This window comes from Branchiostoma belcheri, unplaced genomic scaffold (genome assembly GCF_001625305.1).
Source record: "Branchiostoma belcheri isolate BF01 breed outbred unplaced genomic scaffold, Haploidv18h27 scaffold390, whole genome shotgun sequence".
Taxonomy (NCBI): Eukaryota; Metazoa; Chordata; class Leptocardii; order Amphioxiformes; family Branchiostomatidae; genus Branchiostoma; species Branchiostoma belcheri.
The window spans coordinates 44714-67488 of NW_017804010.1; the positions used below are offsets into that span (position 1 = coordinate 44714).

General features: G+C 42.6%; 4 protein-coding genes across 4 annotated transcripts; 1 reads left to right on the forward strand and 3 right to left on the reverse strand.

Annotated features, from left to right (window-relative positions):
* Positions 1-2960: 2960 nt before the first annotated feature.
* Positions 2961-5070, reverse strand: LOC109476820 (tripartite motif-containing protein 3-like). Its single transcript, XM_019777838.1, has one exon. It carries the CDS (start codon positions 4792-4794, stop codon positions 3283-3285), a length of 1512 nt encoding a protein of 503 aa, XP_019633397.1. The 5' UTR covers positions 4795-5070; the 3' UTR covers positions 2961-3282.
* Positions 5071-5747: 677 nt separating this feature from the next.
* Positions 5748-7120, reverse strand: LOC109476822 (tripartite motif-containing protein 3-like). The gene is made up of 2 exons (XM_019777842.1): positions 6641-7120; positions 5748-6361 (listed from the first exon to the last, which is right to left on the reverse strand). The coding sequence occupies exons 1-2, from the start codon at positions 7064-7066 to the stop codon at positions 5921-5923; spliced, it is 867 nt and encodes a 288-aa protein (XP_019633401.1). The 5' UTR covers positions 7067-7120; the 3' UTR covers positions 5748-5920.
* Positions 7121-7695: 575 nt separating this feature from the next.
* LOC109476818 (uncharacterized protein MCAP_0864-like) lies at positions 7696-12400 on the forward strand. The gene is made up of 11 exons (XM_019777837.1): positions 7696-7902; positions 8278-8338; positions 8712-8893; positions 9223-9304; positions 9645-9849; positions 10196-10263; positions 10407-10483; positions 10947-11047; positions 11330-11406; positions 11618-11824; positions 12242-12400. Exons 1-11 carry the CDS (start codon positions 7810-7812, stop codon positions 12355-12357), a joined length of 1269 nt encoding a protein of 422 aa, XP_019633396.1. The 5' UTR covers positions 7696-7809; the 3' UTR covers positions 12358-12400.
* Positions 12401-14840: 2440 nt separating this feature from the next.
* On the reverse strand, positions 14841-22294 carry LOC109476830 (delta(24)-sterol reductase-like). The gene is made up of 10 exons (XM_019777848.1): positions 21892-22294; positions 19854-20009; positions 19265-19370; positions 18832-18950; positions 18366-18527; positions 17801-17905; positions 17332-17472; positions 16918-17115; positions 16139-16317; positions 14841-15729 (listed from the first exon to the last, which is right to left on the reverse strand). Exons 1-10 carry the CDS (start codon positions 22123-22125, stop codon positions 15576-15578), a joined length of 1554 nt encoding a protein of 517 aa, XP_019633407.1. The 5' UTR covers positions 22126-22294; the 3' UTR covers positions 14841-15575.
* Positions 22295-22775: the final 481 nt, after the last annotated feature.

Here is a 22775-nt window from a genome sequence, read left to right on the forward strand (position 1 = left end):
ACCAAAGAAATATGGCATGGACAGCTATGTTGCAGTGGACGGCAACATACATTCAACATATAGAGGAGAACTCAACTGCCATTACATAACTTAATACTATAATGATTTAACAGAGCTTTTATCAGATACGACAATTGAAAAAAAGACGCATCTGCAGCGTAATGCCTAGTTATTGCTAATTCTAAAATATTGTTTTCAATTTCTAGCAGACGAGAGGAAGGCTGTTTGTGACAAAGATCTGATACCTCTGGCCCGTAGACAGAGAAAAGGGGTGGCGAAGACAACCGAGAAGGCGGCAAACATGCGGTGCAAAGGCAAATTTTTCAGCATGATAGTTGTTCTGGTTTTGGTTCTAAAAGTACCGTACAGTTGCGAAGCATCGGTACTTTCACAACTGCGCTCGAAAGGTTGTTATGTTGATTATTTTTATATCTGGAACTCTCAGTTACCGCGGATAAAATGTGACAACAAAGGGCTGACGAACGTTCCCAAACAACTGCCCCAAAATCTCTTCAATCTCCATCTACCCAATAATGCTCTGACCTCATGTCCCTGCCTGTTCTTGCCCTATCTGCGCTGGTTGAGCCTCCGAAACAACTCCATATCTTACTTTCCATGGACATGTCTGAAAAATATGCCACGGTTAGGATTTTTGGATTTGTCACACAATAAGCTCTTCTGCGTCAACCTCTTCCCTGTGATATCTTTCTTGCCCAGCTTAAAAATTGTGGACGTTTCCTTCAATGATATTAAGACACTGTCTATGTGCGATCTCGGGTTTGAAGGAAAGGTTGTGTCATATAAGCCTATCATTGCCGGCAACCCTTTCCATTGTGACTGCAACATAACCTGGATCTTTGATCAGGCGATAAATGTCGAAACGTGCCGAAAGAAAGCATCTCTAGATCTGGGATGCAAAATGTTTATGAGGGACAACGAAATCGTGCGCGCCATGTACGATAACCCGAGTTTGTTTCGCTGCAAAATGCCACTTGCGCTAGAGAACGTCGAACTCCGCAGTTTGAACGAAAATATGTCACACTGTTATTTAAGTTGGGATCCAAAAGGCGTTAGTAGCAAATTTCGCATGGAAAAGCGCTGTGACCCTAACAATGTGTGCCCTTCCAATCCGTCTGACGCAATCGTGTCATCAGCCATGTTGCCCCTAACAACCAGGAGTTCAGCACTAAGGACTGAGAAACAGAAACTGCAACATTCCGAAATGTATCAGATATCTGAAACTGCTACAATCGGTGTCTCGGTGGCAGATAGAACCTCCAGTCAGGTGCCGTCTACAACTTTTAAACAAATGTCAGAGAAGTGTAACAGTACACAAACTCTGCCTGCGTCACAGACTCCGATGACGTCAACACACACTCTGTCTACGTCACCGGTGACGTCAGCCCCTGCCGCCGTTGCCGTGGCAACAGGCTGGGTGGTGACGGGGTCAGTGGTCGGGTCGATCGTTGCTCTGTGGTTTGTCATGTTAGCCGTGTATTGTACAATAGGCAAGGAACAGGCTCGGGCGAACAACATGGCGACTAGCGCTGGCCAGGTTGTGAGCAGTATGTTCTACCATCGGGCGGCTACAGTCCATCAGAAAAACCAAGCAGATGCACAGGACGGCTCTTGCAATGCTCCAAACTCAGACTCGGATGCCCACGAGTACGAAACTGTACCTGATTACACGTCACCCGAACCTTACGCAAGCTCGCCGTACGTTTTCGATGTCCCCCAATATCACATTGAAGAAATCGAAACAGCAGGCGAAACTAGTCGTAAGGAGGAAGAAGATCTCAGCACCTTAACTGGTCCAGACGCACAGGCCTCTGAACCTACCAATGATAATGCGGAAGTTTCAGATAGCGATAAAGGTGATTCTCAGTCGCCAAACTCAGACAATGGCATGCGTGACCCTTCACCTGACGCAGTTGTACCTTACGCGAAGTCGCGTCATGTTTTCGACGTGTATGATCGCGAGCGTGCCGGTGACAGTTCGGAAGGTTCCGAAACGTACGGAACCGACGTCACGACGCAAAACTCACCTGTCTATGCACCTGGACAGGTAAAGAACGACACAAACACCTTATACTCTCAAAACTCTGAATGAGGTAACTAGCGCTAAAGTTATCATAAACTGAAATTGCTCAAACCGTCCATACATGTAATGTCTTCTTTCTTCTTTGGTAATGATACATTTATAAAAACAACTTTTACTCAAGGTTTCGTAGTGATACTTTAAAGTTTATTTGACAGTAGTTCTAAGAATGATTGAGCACACCTAGTTTTCAATAACAATTAGCTAGCAACGTGTTTATGGGTGACGTTAAGCATACTCTTGGACAATGATGTATGTGTAATTGTAACTTGTAAAAACAATAAGCCTATTGGACAGATGTAAATGAGACTTATTTTCTATTAGCAAGGGACTAAAATAATAAGGATTGTGAAGTAGAAGTGGCGTTACGCTGAATTCTAAAGACATCTAACAAAAGACTTGCGTAGGTCCCAACATTCAACCACATATGCAGTATGCATAAGCAGTGCACACGTGAAATTCCTTTAGACCCCGACTCAATCTACGAGTTACGTGACTGTGTTGTGTGTAAAATTGAGTAAACATTGATGCACACACAGATTGGTCTACTGTGACCAGTTACGCAAGCACTGAGCGGCACAGACAGTATAGTAGGCATTTCATCGGCCGCTCGTAAGACCATAAAGAAGAATCTTCACAGACAGTCTATGAGAACAGATACTAGATTATATTTCATCCAAAGCATCACCCACGCAGTGAAAAACAACAGCCAGCAATGTTCCTATTATGACTGGTTTATTTCAGTAAAATATTTCACATCCATAGGCTGAGCTTACTACATAACTTAAATGTTATAATTAATACATGAAATACAATTACATGCCCAATGCAATGGCTTTTAAACAAAAAGATATGTGAAATTGTCTCTAGTACAAATAGAATTTTCCGCTTAGTATTCTGCAGCACACCTCTTTATGGTAATACATGTAGCTGGTCAACCAATATTGCTATCATTTATCAACATCAACAAGCTTATCATCTACTAATTGAAAAGTTCAAGTTATATAGCATATTGGTCTTTGAATGTGCCTCATTCTTGCTAGAAGTGTACCTAAGAAAATGATCACAGGTTGTTCGCTGAAGTTCAGAGCCTATAGTTGGGGTATGGTACTAAAACGTCTAAATTGTTCTACCATTTGTTGGCACTTGAGAGCATGACCAATATCAGAAGAACATTTATCACACTACTTGTAGCCGTACAACTCGACACAATATCCGAACCAACTCGCTACAGCGATGTGTCCATCGTGTGTCAGGGCGATTCCACGTGGGTCTGCTTCCTTCACGATGGCTACATTTCTGAGGTACGTCCCGTCAGGTTTAAACACCTGTAGTCGGTTGCTACCCCAACTCGCTACAATGATGTTACCTGCCGGGTCGAAGGTTACACCAGATGGGTGGTAGAGTTCTCCCTCATTCCGACCCCATTTACCGAACTTGACCTTCAGATTCCCCTCAAGGTCAAACACGCAAACTTTATGGCCGTCGCAGTCAGTGACAGAGAGAAGGCCACGTGATTCGTCCACCGCAATGAACCATGGGCCTTGCAACTGCCCCTTGCCGATCTCCCGGATGAGGCTCCCGTCAGGCTGCAGGAGGAGACAAGACTGCTGTGTGTCGTCTGCCACCACCATGCGGCCGTCCTTCAGTACTGCAACTCCGCGCGGATTTTGCAAACAGTCGGGCTTCAGGGTCTTCGCAAGCTCTCCTTCTGGCGAGTACACAAGGATTGCTTGTTTGCCGGTGTCGGAAATGTTGCGGCACGTCACAATATACTGTCCGTCGGAGTCAATGTCAATGCCGAATGGATCCTCACCATCCACCGTGAACCACCGAAGCGACTGGCCGGTCTTGACGTCGAATATTCGAACACGCTTCTTCCCGTTCTTTAGAACCGCAATGTTGCCATCCTTACCCATTGCCACATCTACTGGGTGAGAGCCTATTTCTCCTCTTATGGTCAACACTGGGCTGCGACTGGCTTGCACCCTGACGTCATACGGACTTCCCGCCACAGGCTGGCCCTTGACCGTGACCTCTAACCTGTGGTTGCCCGTGAGCTCTGGTGTGTAGGAGATTTCCCACAGGCCCTTGCTCTTTTGTAAGTTTGTTTGTACTGCCCGGCCAAAGGAGTCCGTTAGAATGACTTTGACGTCATCTTCAGCAACAACACACGGACGCCCTTCGCTGTCGGCTGTAGTGAGCAAGGTCACGTTTGAAAACTTTAAAACGCCAGGCTTGACTTCCACTGAACATTTAGATGCGTCTACCTTCCCCGTGACTTGTACGCGCCCTGCCTTGGCCACGGCCTCTCTGAACTCCGCCACAGCCGTCCCCTCCGAGAACACGACGTGACTCGGTCGGGCTGGAGTTGTCAGCAGCTCTTCGACCCTCTGTCGTGCTTGACCTTCGGACCCAGACCCCCTCGTCAGTCCGGCCAACTCAAACTCGATCGCTTCTTTCTGCTCTTCCAGACATTTCCCGACTTCCTGGCGACGTGAGCCTATTTCTCTGACGACTTCTTCTTTTCTGTCTTGAAGCAAGGCCATCAGGTGGTCGAAATATTCAGTGGCCTTTTCGATCGCTGCGTCTGCCGATGTTGGCAACTCTGATATTTCCGTCTCGACTTTTCCCAACAGTTCTTGTAGGTCTCGTTTCTTCCCCTCAGCGTCGACTTCTGCAATGTTGCTCGCCATTTTGTGTTGTTTGATAGTTTGTCAGTACAGGGCTTGTGCCAAAAAAGACGTTTTCTTTCCTAAAGCAGTGCACGCTCCAACCGAGCAGACCGTTTTGTGCTGCCCAGTGCAGGTTTCAAAGTTTGAAAGTGTGTTTACTCACGTACTTTTGTGTTTGCATTTAGTGACGTAGTTTCCATATATGCTGTATGAAGTAATCATATCGGACATTGACCTCGTCCTTTTCACCTTGATTCACATGTTCACCACGTGGCGTACACGTGAACAACAACAGGCAACGACGTGGGTCAGGGGTAATCTCCAAGCAGATCCCTAGCTTTTGGTGGGCGTGGCAAGACATTAGGAGTGTCCATTTGTCCGCCTTCGGTGGCCGTACAAACTCCTCTGGCTAATGGACAAATGGACATTCCTCTGGCCAATTGACACTGCCTTGCCACCATATGATCTACTTGGAGATTAGGTCAGAGGCATTTCAAGGCTAATTCTCAAGGGTTGACATATTCTAGCCAAATTTTCAAAAGGTCCAGCGTGTGAAAACAAAACGGAACAGTCCTGAATTCTGTTACATGAGATCTGTGGCATCCAACCGTGCTTTATCCGGAACCACGTCTGAGGCAAATTTATATTCTAGCACAATTGGAGACTATATTATGCCTAATATAACACACAAACATAGCTCATTCAGGCACAGAACTAGGTAGGCATGGTTCTGGATACGATAACATCCATATCTTTCGCATAGTACACTTGAATTGTTTTTTGTCTACTCATGGGGGCCTTTATGGGGAGTCCCGACAACACTTAACGTTGAATCCATTATGATAAATTCGCTGTCTTGGCTACCGTAAGATATGTTTGGAGATTATCACCCACGCAGTGAAAACAGCAACAAACAGTAACGTTACTATCATCTGACTACTTTATTTCCTCCTTATTTCCGTGTTTATGTACATGTGTACATGAAAATATTTGTAATCGGTGTTTATGTACATGTGTACATGAAAATATTTGTAATCGGTGTTTATGTACATGTGTACATGAAAATATTTGTAATCGGAATCCGCAATTCTGCCTGCGGGCTGCGATGGATTTGTATGTCAATAAACCATTCATCATCATCATCATGCTACTTGTACCTGTACAACTCGACACAATGTCCCGCAAAACACGCTACAGCGATGTGACCATCCGGTGTCAGTGTGATTCCTGTGGGTTCTTTCCCTCTTACAATGGCCACAGTTCTCAGGTACGTCCCGCCAGCTTTAAACACCTGCAAGCGGTTGTTGTCGTAATTCACTACAATGATGTTACCTGTCGGGTCGAATGTTATCCCGCTTGGATTGAGAAGCTCTCCCTCATTCTCCCCCTCTTTACCGAAGCTGACCTTCAGGTTCCCCTCAAGGTCATACACATGAACTTTATGATCATAGAAGTCAGTGACAAACAGTAGATCGCGTGAATCGTCCACTGCTATGAACCACGGGAAGTTAAGAAACTGTCCCTTGCCGATCTCCCGGATGAGGCTCCCGTCAGGCTGCAGGAGGAGACACGAAAATTGGGAGTTAGCCTGAGCGCCTTCTTCCGTAGTTACCATTGGTTGTCCCCTTTCCATTGTTCCCTTAATAGTCGGCTCTCCCTCTTCCCTTGGTACTGTCCTATCTTGGGTGCCATCTTCCGTAGTTACCACTGGCTCTCCTTTTTGACTTGCTACTCTGCTAGCCTGGGTACCATCCTCCATAGTTACCACTGGCTCTTTCTTTTCACTTGTTATTAACGTGCTAGCCTGGGGAACATCCTCTGTAGTTAATACCGATTGCTCTCTATTTTCGCTTGCTACTGTGCCCACTGTGCGATCCGCCACCACCATGCGGCCGTCCTTCAGAACTGCAACTCCAAGTGGATCTCCCAAGAATTCGGGTTTCAGGGTCTTTCTAAGCTCTCCCTCTCTTGAATACACACTGATTGCTTGTTTGCCAGTGCCGCTCAAATTTTGAGAAGTCACAATATACTGTCCGTCGGAGTCCACGTCGATGCCCCAATGATCCTCGCCATCCACAGGGAAACACCGAAGCGACTGGCCAGTCCTGGCATCGAATACTTGAACCCGTTTGTTCCCGTTCTCCAACACTGCAGTGTTACCGTCCTTGTCCACTGCTACATCTACAGGGCCGGAAAGTTCGCCCTCTTTACTGCCTTCTCTTCCACTGATGGTTAAGACTGGGGTGTCCATGTTTTGTATACTGACGTTATGCGGACTTTCCGCAACAGACATTGCTGGAAACCTGCAGAAAGACTGATCTCCAAGCAGATCCCTCTCGGTGGCAAAAGGACAGTATCAAAGTGGCCCGGTAGTATCCATTAGCCAGAGAAGGTCCGCGGCCACCGACGGTGGGGGTAGCGACAAAAAAAAAAGGCCATATAAAAAAGGTAACGATCATTCCCCCACAACCTCTGCTTGGAGAGTACAGAAAGACGGGTATCACAACGTTTAAATTTTGGCCCTAAGTCCAGTACGTTGTGGCCCAAGATCCAGGACGATTCGGCTCTGTTAGTTATCTAAACACACTATGTTTGATAATCTCAATTGCCCCTAGTCTCTTAGGGCACGACGAGGTGTCAATAATTTGACCACACCCAGGACCCGGAAGTACGGCAAGCAGGTCGAGAAGCCGTAACCTAGCAACAAAGGAGGTCAACCTTTAACCTTTAAACCGGCGCATTTGGATCTCCAAGCATATCTTAGGGTGACAAAAAAACAGTATCATTACTTTGAAGGCCCCAAAATGCCAAATGCGGCAAGCAGATCGAAGAGAACCGAGCAAGGTCAATGTTTAACCTTTAACCTCCTTGCTGGAAACCTCGCGCGACTCTCCTGCTTCTGCGAGATTTTACGAGACTTGGCGCAAACGACTTCAAAATGGCGGAACATTCGGTTGCTGAAGTTTTGTTTTTCTCGTGATTTTGACAATTTTGGCGTCCAGGAAGAGAGAAATACCTCGAGAGTAGGCGAGAACAATGTCGAGCATGTACCGAGCCTCCCAGGTTGACTGGGAAAACAAGTTTTCTTCAATTGTTCGAGAAACGGAGGCGAATCTGGCCAAAGTTCAGGTGAGGATTTTTCTGTTGCTGATTCATGATTTTGATCACTTCCTGATTATGTAAATTTTAGATCACGTTTGTTTTGATGACGTTTCTAACGTTTTTGGTCGACATAGATTTGAGTCCCTACCGTACTAGCCAATGAACACAACAAGTATTACCTTTATGTTACTTAGTACGTTTTTATTGGCATAAAATTTTGTTTGTACATTTTTGTGTGAAGGGTGTCATATTCATAACCATGCAGGTGCAAAAAAAATGTAAATAATTGTGTTTTTTTGCTGTTTGTAATCCCGGGTGAGACTAGAACAGAAAACATGTTTTTCCTACCGTTCAGTGTGTCTTTTAACTCCATGCTGTAAGATGACCAAACTTTTCTTGCAGGAACGTCTGAACGCAGCCAGAACTCCCACCAGTTCTTCCTTAGACTACCCTGTACATGGAGGTGGGTTCTGCAACTGTACTCAAATATAAATTTTCCTAGAACAAATTTCAATAATAACAACTTCTTTATCCGGTTTATTGTGTGTTGTTCCCTGTGCCAAAGGTTAGACGGTCTTGATCACATGCTGAGGCTTGATGGTAGCCCGCCATTTGCCTCTGTGATGTGAATAATATGACAATATAGAATTTGCAGATACTATAAGATAGTTTTAACACTTCAACGACAGCTGGACAAAGTATAATTATATAGACTGTTACTACCTGATCTATCTTACAGCATAAATATCGTTTACCAGAGTCTAACCTTCAACTTGGTCAAAACGATTCTTGTTATGACAAATGTTTTGACTTTGATGAACTTGTTTTTACCACAGATTCCTTCCGCCCTAGTCGTGACCCCATCACCTCCACACCCAAGCCCAGGACTGTTCGGTTCTCAGATTCCTCCAACCTGTCCACAGAGCCTTTACATGTGTCCAATAAGGAGAATATAGACTCTGGTCAGGCCCCGGCTATGTGGACTCTGCTGTCAGAGAAACTGGACCTGCAGACGAAGGTTTGATTCTCCAAGAATTTTTAAACTTAATTTTAGTAAACAAAAATCAACCTACGTCGATGAAGGTTAGACATCCAGGCAATACGATACGCCAAAAAGCAGTTACTCAAGGAAAACCGTTTCCAAAATCATACCCAGTTGCTTGAGTAACTCCTTTTTGGCGAAAAATCAACCTAGAGACTAAGACAAGCTTTTCTTGATTTGCTGTTAACAAGATCCAACAACTGAACTGCTTGACATGTACATTGTATTTATAAATTTGCCTCCTTATGCTATATTAAATAGTTTGCAGTTTTTGTGAAGACAGACTTACGTGTTGTTCATCTCAGGTTATCGAGACCCTGAAGCGGACGGTGGAAAACTTGGAAAGAGACAGAGATCAACAGAGGTCAAAAGTCAAGGAGTTAGAAAGTAAGTTCCTCCTATTTAGATTGTCTCTGTTCTTGTCTACATATTCCAGTATTCCCTGCTTTGGCTAGTGCTCTTGACTTGAGCCAAAAGGGTGGTGAATTGATATGATATGTATTTCATGTTGGAGAAAAGTTAAGATTATGTCATTGACCCCCCTTTAGTGGTGTCCCCAGATGACCTGTGTGAAAAAGTCTGCAATGTGTTATGGCGCACTGCAGTGCTCTGCCCACAGATGAATTGTGAATGGTGAAAATGGTCTGTCTGCATATGCACCCAGTAGCTCTACTATGGTAATTCTAAGATGATGTCATTAACCCCTGTGTTGTTCTGGTGTCCTCAGATGACCTCCGTGTGGTGAACGACCGCCTGTCGGAGCGCGGGGTTGACCTTCAGACGGAGATGAAGGTCGAGCGGTGGCTGCGTGAGGTCGCGGCGGAGGTGCAGAGCCTCCAGCAGGAGCTACAGAACGTACGGCGGGCGCGGGATGGGGAACGGTACGGGGTCAGCGAGGGGGTCAGCCAGCTGTCACGGGAACTACAGGAGAGGTGGGACTGCATTAGCAATCATAATCTCAACTTCAATTCTATAATATATGATGATATTATCTCGGCCCAGGAAGACATGTTTTCATCTGCAAAGTTGCACTGGGGTTGTTTGGTTTTTGTAAAGTGAGTGCGAGTGTATGGAGGCCTTGAACTGTGGACCTGAAGAAAATTTAGATACAGGTGCTACTGCTAGTACAGGTACAGGGTTTAGGTACAGGATTGGGCCTGTGCCTGTACCTAAACAAGGTTGGCCTTTTTTTATTATGATGACATTTTGTTTTAAATTTTACTCTGTTAGATACTTTGTCATCTAAATTGACATCTGGTTGATCTTGACTTCTTACAGTAAGAGGTTTCTTCAAGACGAATGTGAGGCACTCAGAAGGGAAATTGAGGGCATGAAGACCAGGATCGGTGAGTCACTCTAAGAAGTTGTTCTATGTAGAATTTAGGATTCCAATTGTATGTGTGTATTGAAATGAATTTCCAAGTTTTTTTTTTTTGTGACACAGTTCAGTACAGTATGTATAATTGAGTTGTAATGTGTTCTCCCCCAGTAAAACAAGAAGTGGACCTGGCCACATCCATCTCCCAAGCAAGAGACATCAGCAGGAGACAGGACCATGTAGACAAGGTGGGGGAAATTGTTGTTTTTGTTTGTAATCTCCAAGCAGATCTTTTTCGGTGGGGGTAAGACAGTATCAAATTGGCCAGCCTGTATCCATTTGCCCATCGAAAGATGCATACAGACTGGCCAATGCATTTGATACTGTCTTACCCCATTGAAAAAGATCTGCTTGGAGATTAATTGTTTGATGTGTGAGTTACAAATGTACTTGTGGTACTGCAACCAGTGACTAGTAAACAGTTAACTGCAAGGAGTAGGTAATTGATGAATGAAAGAATCGTACCAGTATTTTGAATCTGAAAGATCTGGACACAGGTACATGTATGTGTGATCTATTTTCCTGTAGCATATGCTTGGAAGTTATTTTTGTGCCTTCTTATCATGCATATTATGCTCACCTTGGAGATATAAATGTAAGTGAAAATTGTTTTTGATTAAAATTTCAATGTATCTTCTCTTTGTACTCCAGACTATCAAGTCCCTACAGGAGAACCATCGATCCCAGTCACATGACACAAGCAAGGTGTCAGCCGACCAATCAGAGACTCTCAAACAGATCAAGGAACTCAAGTAAGGAACATTGAAATTGTCAATAATCTTGACTCCTTTTTTTATAACATAACTATGACATCTTCCCACATTTTACCATTGTCACTAAGGGACTTCTCTGGATATGCTAGTACATGGTGTATGTAATTCTTGATGCAAACATTCTCGGGATCTTTTCCTTACATTATTTATACAGTCATGTTTGCTTGTTGTGATGTGTTGATCTATACATGTACATATATCTACATAGGTGTGAGGGGAACCATATACTTAAAGTACTGTAAATATTTATTTTGTACCCAGGAACTCAGTAGGAAGTATCCAGAGGCAAATAGACAGGACACAAGGGGACACTAACCAACGAAGGAACAGACACACAGGTAAGAACCTGTGCATGTAGTAGGAAGTCCATAAAACTGTTACGGTAAAGAATCAGATTGAACCAAAGTTTTTTCTAGCCTTTAATTCAAAGCGAGATGATGTGAATTTTTCTTCATGCATGTGTGTGACCAGGAAAAGAACATATTGGTTCTCTAACATTGTATGATTATGTTGCTGTTATACATGACACTTGTTAAACTTGTTGTACAGAGAATATAAGAGACAACAGCAAGTCCAAGAGGCGACCGTACACCAGTAAAGGTTCTCGTATGACTGGAGTTTTCGACACGTCCGATATCGACACGGATGTTGACCTGAGTTCTCCCAGTATCGCCAGCCACAAGTCTTCTGACTTCTCCTACAACATGGACTATCTCAGGCCCAGGCCTGCTACAAGTACAAGGCACAGGGACAATGGTCAGTTCATCTTGTGTACTTCTTTGTTCATCTTAACCTTCTCCCTGCTACCTAACCCGGTAACCAATACAAAGCTGGTGCCTTAGCAGGCTTAAGGTTAATAAGTGCTGGGTCATAGCTGCTGTTATCTTTGCTTAGGGTGTTTTGTTAGTCCTTGCATTTTGTTAGTTCTTGGGAAATTGACCTTTTTTCAGGTAGGCCTTTATCTTAGAAAGAAGTAATACATTTAGCATATGTGAGATGAGCTAGAACCAGGAATAAGGCAGAAAATCATGAACTGCTACAATATGCTCAACATTAAAAACTGTGGACTAGAATACAAATGTATCCCTAAAACAAGCCATACATGTACATGGCTGTGTAACTGCAAGAATCATGTATTAGTGTGATGATTCCTACTGTTTTCATCTTCCCCAGATCTGAACAGTCTGAGCCCCTCCCTCTCCCCCTCCCTGGACGTGACCTTGAACCTGGATGACCTTGACCCCGGGGATGTCAGCTCTGACCTTGACTTGGATGATGACTTCTTATGATGACCCTTGTGTGAAGTAGAAGAAACAAGAACTCATCTTAAGAAACTAGCGACCAAGAAGACTTCTCAACTCAGGGACTCAAATCTTCTTGGGTAAAAATTTGTCAACAAAACAGTGATAATTTTGTTTGTTTGTTTGTTTGTACCTTTGTTTCCATAGTTACTGTTGTTTTCATCTCCGTCCATGTTTGTTGATGGAAAGTACCGGACAGTTTTTGGACAGTCAAGATGATGAAATGTGTTGCAGTGGACTTAGTTTTGTTTTGGACCAAGGCCATGTGAGATTTGTATAATTACTAAATACTAGTAGATAGTTTGAAGAAAGATTCAAACACTTTAAAAAAAGTGGTTTGAATCAGTGATATTTTCACTGGAAAGATTGGTGACTTTTTGTACTTGGAGTTACGTATGTAATTTGTATTGCAATTTCGAAAGAGGTTCCGCCTGCAATAATGCAAATGGTGGTAAATGGTAATGTATATACATGTAACTCTATCTCAATTTGATAATGAAGTAAACAACACTGGCAGCTAAAAAAGTTCCTTTCTTAAGCCTTTGTTGTTTTCTAAATGTCCTGTATGTTCCTCTGACTCTTCTGATTCAAGCAATATGTACAAGTCAGTGACAAAAATGTTGATAAGGGTAAAATTGAGAAGTGTTCCAATAAGTGTCCTAAACATCCGATTCATATGATTTTCTTTAACTGCTAAATTTGCTGATAATCTGGTGTTACTAATTTACTATGTTGAGTGCTTTTCTCAGGTTTATACTTTCTTTTTCTGTCTGCCTTTGCTGCTGGGTTGCTATTTGGTGTAATTATTTTTGTTTAAAATCTGTTGTTTATTATTCTAAACAAAATATTGATTTTTGCTACAGCAGAGAAATGAAAAATGAGATTTGAAAAAAAAAAGGCTCTTGTTGTTTCTGCATGTCAAGTGACCAGTCAGCTATCATCTGATTCTCATGTATACACTTTACACTTAACCTGAAGTAGCTATTTGGCTACCAATTCTCTATTGCTTTAAAAGGCTATGTGGCAGGATAAAGTTATTGCAAACTTTTGCACACTTGGAAAGAAGAATCTAAAGCCACTGATTGATCAAAGAATAATTTTATTTTTGTATCATACTTCACCACACAGGTATAGGACATGACCCTGCTCATTTCAGTTTCAGTCTTGCTAGAAAACATCATCAGAGCAGAGGTCCAAATCATCCGTAACTATGGCAACTCAATCACAGGATAATGTAGATCTAACAAGAACCAACAAAACATCTTAGGTTGGTTGTTTAAAGTTAAAACTTTAGATCCAACACAAAGTTCTCTTACCTAGAGCTTTTGACCAGTAACTCTGGTCTTCCTCTGTAGACTGACCCAGTGAGGCTTGTCACGTGGCTTCTTTGAGGAAGACCAGAGTGACTGGTTGAAAGCTCTAGGTGAGAGAACTTCTTTGTGTTGGACCAAAAATTTTAACTTTAAACATGTAATTACCAAAAACTGAACACAGATGAACTTTAATGATAGTAAAACCATCTTAGGTTGGTGTTGTCTTGTAATATTCCCTAAAGGTTGAAATCTCACAACAACATAATACATATAAGATCGCTGTATTTAATGCTTGTAACTTGTAGCACTGTTCCTCTCCGCTTATAAAGTGTAATATTCCTGAAAGCATCATTTAGGAACAACATGCTAAAGAGATTGAAATCATCACAAAATTATTATACATCACACTTCATATATATAATTATATATACTAGAGAGATTATATATAATCTAAGAGAGAATCTCACAACATATACACACTAAATCACTAGAAAAACTGTGTTCAAATCTATAATACATTTCTGTACTGATATTTGGCAATTCGTACCTTTATAGCTAGCTGCGCAATTTGAAGATGATATGTGGTGGTACAATTCTTGTCTAACTCAGTGAAAATTCACTGTTATGGCTTCACCATTTCTATCAACTTCTGAAAATACTGTGTCATTTTCCCCGAGATGTAGGAAACTGCAGTGTTTTTTACTTTGTTATGAGCAGCATTTTACACTGAGTCAAAATATACTAGCTAGTACATGTATTGGTTGGAACTCACATTCTAGAAATCTCATTGGAAAGTCATACATTTTGTACAATAAAATACAGTACAAATGTATTTGATTTCAATCTACATGAAACACAATCATGTAATTTTCTGATATGTAAAAACTAGTAACAGTAGTCAAAACTGTTCGCATACTAGCACTTGTTTCAGATTATTAGCTACTGTATGTATTTGTTGATTATCAAAATCTGACTATCCAAACTGCAGTCAACAATAATCTGTTTGGAGATTGTCATAAGAAATCTACACATCAGTTTAGAAGATAAAAACCACAATATAATCATAATAATGTAGTTTTGGAGTTTAAACACCCTTGTATTTACTCAATGTAACATCCATGTACTAAGTACATGTACATTTGTAACATACTGTATAGTGAGGTAACACAGACACCTAATCAGTGATTAAACATTATCTAGAAGAAAATACAGACAGCAAATCTCAATTTGATACAAGAGAGATGGACTGAAACTGAAAGTTCCTGAATGTCAGTGGCAATAATGTCTTTGGCATAACAGTTTGGATTTTGGAGTGCTGATGACCAAAATTGGAATACTGTATGTCTCATTGAGTAGTTTTGTATATTGTATTGTGTTAACCCTTTGTCTGCTGAGGATGCTTTAAAGCAGCAGATTTGTATTGGTGACAGCAGGCATCATCAGAGAAAGGGTTAAATCAGCACAGAATTGTGTTTGTTTTTTCATACTGAATAATCAGGGAACTGCCTCAAGGTGTAGCGCACCAGTTTTGTATTTTGGTAAGTTCAATTTAAATGAGCAGCATAAAACCTATTATGGCTATTTGGGTATTTTGTTAAGTACAATTATACAAGTTGCATAAAACACAGACTTGGTATTTTGGTAAGTACAATCATGTACAAGCAGCAGAAACTTACCTATTTGCATATTTTATCTCTTTGAACCAAGGTTGACATTATTTTGCTTTAAAATCTATTTCTTTGATACAACAGTTTAAATTCATACTGTGTCTTTTTGGAGAAGATTTGAAATTTTGGAACTTAATTTGTGGAAGTCGTATGGTGTCCACTGAAGGACATGCCTCACAGTTGGTACTGGTAGTTTCCGTGTGCGGCTGTCCTCAGTGTTTACTGCTCAGTGCCTGTTTTTCTTGCAGATCTTGTCGAAGACCTCGGGGAAGGCCTTCTCACAGCTGAGCTCTGCCCGCATCTTGTCGTACAGGGTGTGGTCAAACGTCTGGCGAAACTCCTCCCGGGTCATGTAGCAATCCGCGTACAACATCTGGAACCTGGTGGGCAACAAGACGGGAATCAAATTGGGCAACAAAACGTGAATCAAACTAGAAAGGTAACATTTGCAAAGCAAATACACGACAGTTTTATTCACCTTCACATGGTCTAGCCTAACAAACTAATGCTCTGTTTATTCTTATTCAAACATATTCATGTATATGGTGCCCAGCCTCCAATCCTGTCCTGCCACTTGCTACATAATGTAACCCAACACCACAGGATGTCTGCTACAGCATCAGTTACCATAGTGAGTCTTGGTGACAGACGGCTGGTTCACAGATATTATGTGTTTGGAAAAGAAGAAGAAACCACATGACAAGTGACAATGAAGACTGGTCGAAAGCTCTAGGTGAGAGAATTTTTTGTGTTGGATCAAAAGTTTAAACTTTAAACCTCACTCCTTACCCGTTGACACTGCGCACATACTCCTCCAGACGCCTGGTGGTCGGGCCGGCCTCAAAGTCCATTGTCTTCGGTTCCCCGTACGCGCCAATGTCGACGTACATCTCGTCCTGGTCACCTTTGGGATGTACCATTCCTGGCTGGGAGGGGAGCAGCATGGGACACAGCCACAGCGGGTACAACTGCAGAGTATTAAAGTTACAAAAGATTGTTATAACCAGTTTCTGTACTACACTACCATGATTGCAGTATGGTCTAATACAGGGTGCCTGTTTGATCCCAGTTACCATGCCGTTACATAGGACCTGTGCCACTCAAAGCCTATCAGGAATAATCTCGTGCCTAATATACAAATGTCATAGAATCTATATTATATTAACCAGTGCCAGTGCCAGTGACAGACTGGAGCCAAAGTAGGATTCTTGGATAGCCAACACCTCAGAGTCTACGTTCTGCCAATTGATGTCAGGGTTGTCAGAACAAATAGTAAGTGGATCAATAGGGGTGTAACCAGCCAAACAGGCACCCTCAACACAAAACTTGATTTTGACAAATATCTATACCAAAACACACAACTAAAGTTCAGCTACACTGGGGAGCTTTCGAGAAGCACTCTGTCTCCTCTTCATCCCGGTTAAGATCTCATTTTGGAGTTCTCTTGTCTCTTTGATCTCTTTGTGGAAAACCCTCAGAGTGCCCCAGACATCTTGTCATCATCGCCTATGTTCTGACAAGGGTTTAAAGGGTTGTCAGAACATAGGTTGTGAGTTGTGGAAACAAACCTTGATCTCCTTATGGAAGACCCTGAGTGCTTCGCCCATCTTGTCCAGCGGAATCAGCATGTCCTGGATCACGTGGTGTTTCTCATACAGCTGCCGAACCGTCTCTCCCTGAGTCAGTTTCAGAAGGGAAACCTTCGGTGGGACCATCCACCCACACAGGAACCGGAAGATGGGGTTGTTTCCGAAGGGAATGATGTCCTAGGAACACAATGTACAGTAGAGGCATTATCATTAGATAGCTGTAACAATGCCTGCAAAGCTGGTGTGTTACATTGAAAGGCGATTATACCGGCTATACAGGTACAGAAGCTGGTGTGTTACGCCGAAAGGCGGTTATTCCGGCTATACAGGTACAGAAGCTGGTGTGTTACACAGAAGGGCGGTTACACGGTGGCTATGCAGATATACAGATACCTGTAGCTCCCAGAAGATAGCGCGAGTGTGCCTGTGGTAGTAGTGCCTCAGTGGGATGTACTCCACCCCTGGGCCGGTCTTCAGGAAAGTCTCCACATGTTTGAAGAACCACGGCTTGTAGTACAGACCAATGGAGTTCACCTGGTGATAAAATAAGTCTTGTTGCTTGCATGTACAGGCTGAAAGCCCAAGAAGGTTGCTTAATGTTCACATGTACTGTAATGCAGTATTCTTGCCAGTGTCCATCTTTCTGCCATTTGATGGACAGAAATTTTGCCCAATCCATCCTCTTTGACTGATAAAGACTGGTAAAGATTTGGAAAGAGATTTTATTACATTTATAATAAACTTCCCAATTAGGTTTAAACCTTCTTGGTCTACCAGCAAAATTTGCCTAATCCAAATGCAGGAAATAGCATTTCAGTGGGTTAAAATTTCCTCTGTGAACAAATCTAGTGTCCATGCCTACCTTGCCTGGTTCCGCCTGATTGGTCAGGTTTGCTGTCATGACAACCGCCTCATTCTCGCTGAACATAAGCCCCTCCACAAAGTCGTTGTCACTCTTCTTCAGAACCTGGAAACAAAAAACTGCAGATTTTAAACTTCTGATATAATATGGTTTGTGTCAATGTCTTCTGGCAATCAAAATTATTTTATATCTTTGTGGCAAATGACCCTCCATTTCATAAAATCTCAACAAACCATGCCACTACAGAATCTGATGCATTCAGAGGGATCAGTATGCAATTTATCACAGGACAGCCCTCAATGGCTCTACTGTTGTTGTCTACAGTACAACGTTAGCCTCTACCAGGCTTTGGAAGTGGCTGGAAAGAGTAGAAATTGACCAAAAAGACACTGTCAGATAACAATTGTCAGGGGATTTGGTCCACTGAAGGAGTACAGTTTGCCACCCACAGTACTCCTGTATATTAATACTTAGTGGTCTTTTGGGCCAATTTCTACATTTTCCAGCTAGTTTAACGTGGCACAGCAAAAAAAAAAAGAAAAGAAAACCCAGCCCATGTACAGACCTCCTCAGTATAGACCTTGCTGACCTCCTCAGCAGTGTGGCAGGGTTTGTACTCGACCTTGACGAAGTTTGCGGCGTGGACGATCTTTATCTCCGCGGCAACTAGGAATCCCAGGGTGCCGTGTGACCAGGGCACCGCGTAGAACAGGTCAGGGTTCTCATCCTGGGGGCAGAACAAAAAGTTAGCTTAAAGTTTGCTAGGATAACACGAAGCATCTCACGATGAGGGCTCCCTATTGTCATCAAATGTATTCTAAGGAAGGAAGAAGCCTGGTAGCTGTCTGTCTGGCAAAGTCTTTTCTTTCTGTTGGCTGTTTTATTTTAGAAAGAATTTCAGTTTGTATTGATTCTTGCTTTCAGTCCAGGATCACTCAACCAGCTTTTTTTAATCGACTAATGATTCAAATGTGAAAGGACCAAGAGAGACCAGTAAGTTTGCATGTAATGTCAGACAGTAGACTGCCCACCTTGGTACACCTGACCAGACTGCCGTCAGCCAGCACCAGCTCAAATGCCTCACAGCTGTGCTGGAACAAACCGTAGCGATGGGAGGACGTCTCTACTCCCACTCCACAGATCAAACCACCTGCAACAAAGTTTCAATGTCTTTTTAACAAAGGCCGCTCTAACTTTTACTACCTTTAAGATTAGTGCCATGATGTTGGAAGATTACTATCTAATGTCTCTCTCCTCTTGCACATTCTTTTGTGATTGTCATCATACATGTACAAACAACTTGAGTGAAATCAATGTTTTTGTATCTTTCAAGCGATCAATTTTTCAGTCAACCAACCTTTCAATTGATAAATCAATCAACAGTTCAATGATATTTTAATCCCCAATCTTTCAATCAATATCTTAATTAAATGATTAATTAATCCATTGATCAATCAGCCGTACCGACAGTGAGGTCGTCCAGTTCTGGCAGGACAGGCAGAGTCCAGCCCAGCGGCAGCAGGGTGGCTGTGATCTGTCCCATGGTCGCTAGTGGCTCCACACGTACAACCTAAAAAGCAAAGGTCGATAAAGGTTAGACATCCAAGTACACAATTGCCTTCTACTGTTACTGGTAGTGTGCAGTGCAAGCACGTCTAGCCCTCAGAAGATGGAGAACAATAGACGATGGTGAGTGAATGGGTGACTTCTGGGTATTTCGAGTGGCATCCATCACTCTTCAGCATCACTAAATTGAACTAACAGAAGTAGTCAACACTTGTACATGAGCAACTGGGAAAACAGCACAAATGAGTGGGAACTTGAGGCCAAACAAATTTGATTTTATGGTTCTAGGACATTTTTCAGTAAACTTTTGGCAAAAAAAAAACAGAAGACTTGCATCTGAGTCTGTCAAGTGTTATTCCATGGGAAGTTTAAGAATCTAGGCATTTGATTAGTCAAGCCAGACATGGCTGTAAGAAATGAGGCAATTCATTGGTCAATCCAGACCTGGCTATAAGAAACAAGGCATTTGATTGGTGTGGAGTCTGACCTGTCGGTTGACGTCGACCTCCAGGATGTCGATGAGGTTAATGTTGATGTTCTGCATCGTCTGTTTGTACTTTCCGACGCGGAGACTCATGGTCTGCCAGCCGGGCCGCGCCGTGCACATCGGCTTACGGCTCCCGTCTTCCTTCCACGCTCGCACCTGGGGAGGGATAGAGAAAGGTATTTGATTGGTGGAGACGCACCTGGCTATAAGAAACAAGGCATTTGATTGGCTCATGGTCTGCCAGCCCGGACGCGCCGTGCACATCGGCTTACGGCTCCCGTCTTCCTTCCACGCTCGCACCTGGGGAATGAGAAAGCAAGGCATTTGATTGGTGGAGCCGCACCTGGCTATAAGAAACAAGGCATTTGATTGACTCATGGTCTGCCAGCCGGGCCGCGCCGTGCACATCGGCTTACGGCTGCCATCTTCCTTCCACGCTCACACCTGAGTATTAAAAACACTTCAATGTTCCAAGATTTCCAAAATGCTTCTTTCCACATATATCTGCGTATGGCTGCCATTCTCTTTCCTGACATTCCTGAGAGAGAAATAATGAATCTCAAACTTTTCTCTGAAAAAATGTAGTTATGGCTTTCCGACAGTCTTATAGTACAGGAAATAACTGAAGGCATTTGATTGGTGGAGCCGCACCTGGCTGTAAGAAACAAGGCATTAGATTGCACCTGGGCTGACAGACAAAAATTCAAAAGCTACCTGGAGCTCTGTGTATGCTTTTTATTTTTTTAATAAAAGTGTCTAAAACGTTTTTCTGTGGTGGCAGTGCCAGTTGGAGTCCAAAAAAAGACAACAGGTCAGGATCTGACCTTTCTAGGTCAACATCCAGTAGGGCATATGAGAAAGGTCAACAAACTGACCAACCAACCAACCAATCAATAATCTTTATTTACACCAGGCGGCCATGTTGTCCTTGACCCTCGTTCTATCCATCGAATGTGGAGGAAATGGCCAATAGAAAACAAGGCTTCTGTTCAAACAAAGTATTAAATTTACATTTTTTTTGCTTTAAATTTCTTTTAGTTATAGCATTTTCAATACAATATTACTAGTAGCATGTTGGCCATGGGGTTTTTGTAAATATATACTAAGTACATATAAAGAAATTGGCTCTTGCATGGCAGATTTTTTTAGTGCATCACCAATATGCCAGAAGCCCAATATTGACTCAGGTTTTTTGTGTGGTGGACGTTATGTACTTTTATAGAAATGTTCCTTATGGACTACAAAATCCACACAACCCTTCAACAAGCTCACATTTGGCATGATTCAAACTATTTGGTTGCAAAGAAAAATTTAACACCTTAATTCCACTGGCCTATGTAATCCCATATCACAAAAACTGGAGAAATTTACTCAAAATTGAGTTGTTAAATGTGTATGTAACAACCAATTTTTTATAAACAAACAGATACTGCTGTTGAAATCCTAGTGAAAACATACTTTCCAAGCTAAATCATCCCTGTAACAAATTGGTCTTGAGACCCTACGGTAGCTGCTAAGCATATGTTCAAATGGTATCCAGCTTGAGACATTGTTTTGTATATAATTTATGTGGCAGGTGGCGTGATTACGTTGCCATGGCAACAAACGGCGACACAAACATTAAAATTAAAAGGAGACTTCTCCTATATCTGAAATATTATCGATACTGTAGCCTTTTAAAAGACTTGTGCGGTCATGTTCTGCCAAAAATAAACAGAAAGAAATGCGACCGCTGGACCGCTACCAAGAAAGGGCGCATAGGTGGCAAGTTGACAACGCATTCTCCAAGCAGATGTTTGGTGTTTGTCGCGTTTTCGTGGGCTTCGCCATCGATTGGCAATAGATTTTATTAAAGAAGGGACATTATACAACAATAGTTGAATTTAGTTCCTCTTTTCAGCGATCGCCAAAAACTAGCCAAAAGAAGACTTACAGAACGAGCGAAAACAAAAGACGTAAGAAGAAACAACAACGTATCTGCTTGGATATTACGAAACGACCTTGCGTTTATTAGCTAAAGTCTTGAAAAATGTCTTACCTGTTTCTGGATGTTTCTTACTCTGTCGTCGTGTTTCTTGGGCGCGCTGTGCAGCTGGAAGACGATCCAAGTCCTCAGGTAGTGGTACATGTCGAAGATCACGCTTAAGGGCAGCAAAAAGAAGCACACAAAAACCCATCGTTGGTGTATCATTACATATTCTATCCCTTTCAGGTGAACCCAAAGTCCAGCGCCACCGAAAACGACCAACAAAAAAAGCAAGAAACCGAACATTTTTGCCGTCGACAGCGGTCAGAAATGTTGGAAAGGGTGCCTAAAATGCCGTCGATGTTCAAAACGTTGTGGATCTGTTTGGTAGGCGCAGTTTGAGGGAGTTTCTTTCGCGGGCTGGTCTGCTATTCGCTTACAACCACTGGCGTGACAAGTCCTAAATGCCTTAATAGGTCAAAGGTTGTCAGGTGAGTCCACAAGAAGCTCTGCCCACTAAACGGACTTTCACCGGTCTTTTATTTACTTTTTTACGCACCTCAGTGAAATTTTATCTAAACAGCAAAGATTTGGTTACTTATTAAGAAGCATCAATGATAAGGTGGTGCTCTAAAAATTCTTCCCTCAATCCTCCACCCCTGTGGAGGATTTGGTATAGTCTGAAATCTGTTCTGTTGTTTTGGTGGGCGTGGCAGTGGTTAGTTACCTCAACTTTGGCACAAAAATCGTCCATCTTTTCTGTCACTCAACTCAAGGTCCTTTGGCAACATTGTCAGTAGCCCAATCTCTAGTTCAAGGGACACTTTTAGAGTAAGCAATTAAAAATTCACAACGATCACTAGCATTTTTCTAGTATTTTATTGAGCTATTTTTAATGCCATGGTTTCATTTTTACAGGTCATTTGGCAAGGGTGTACTTGGAGTGTTACTGAGAG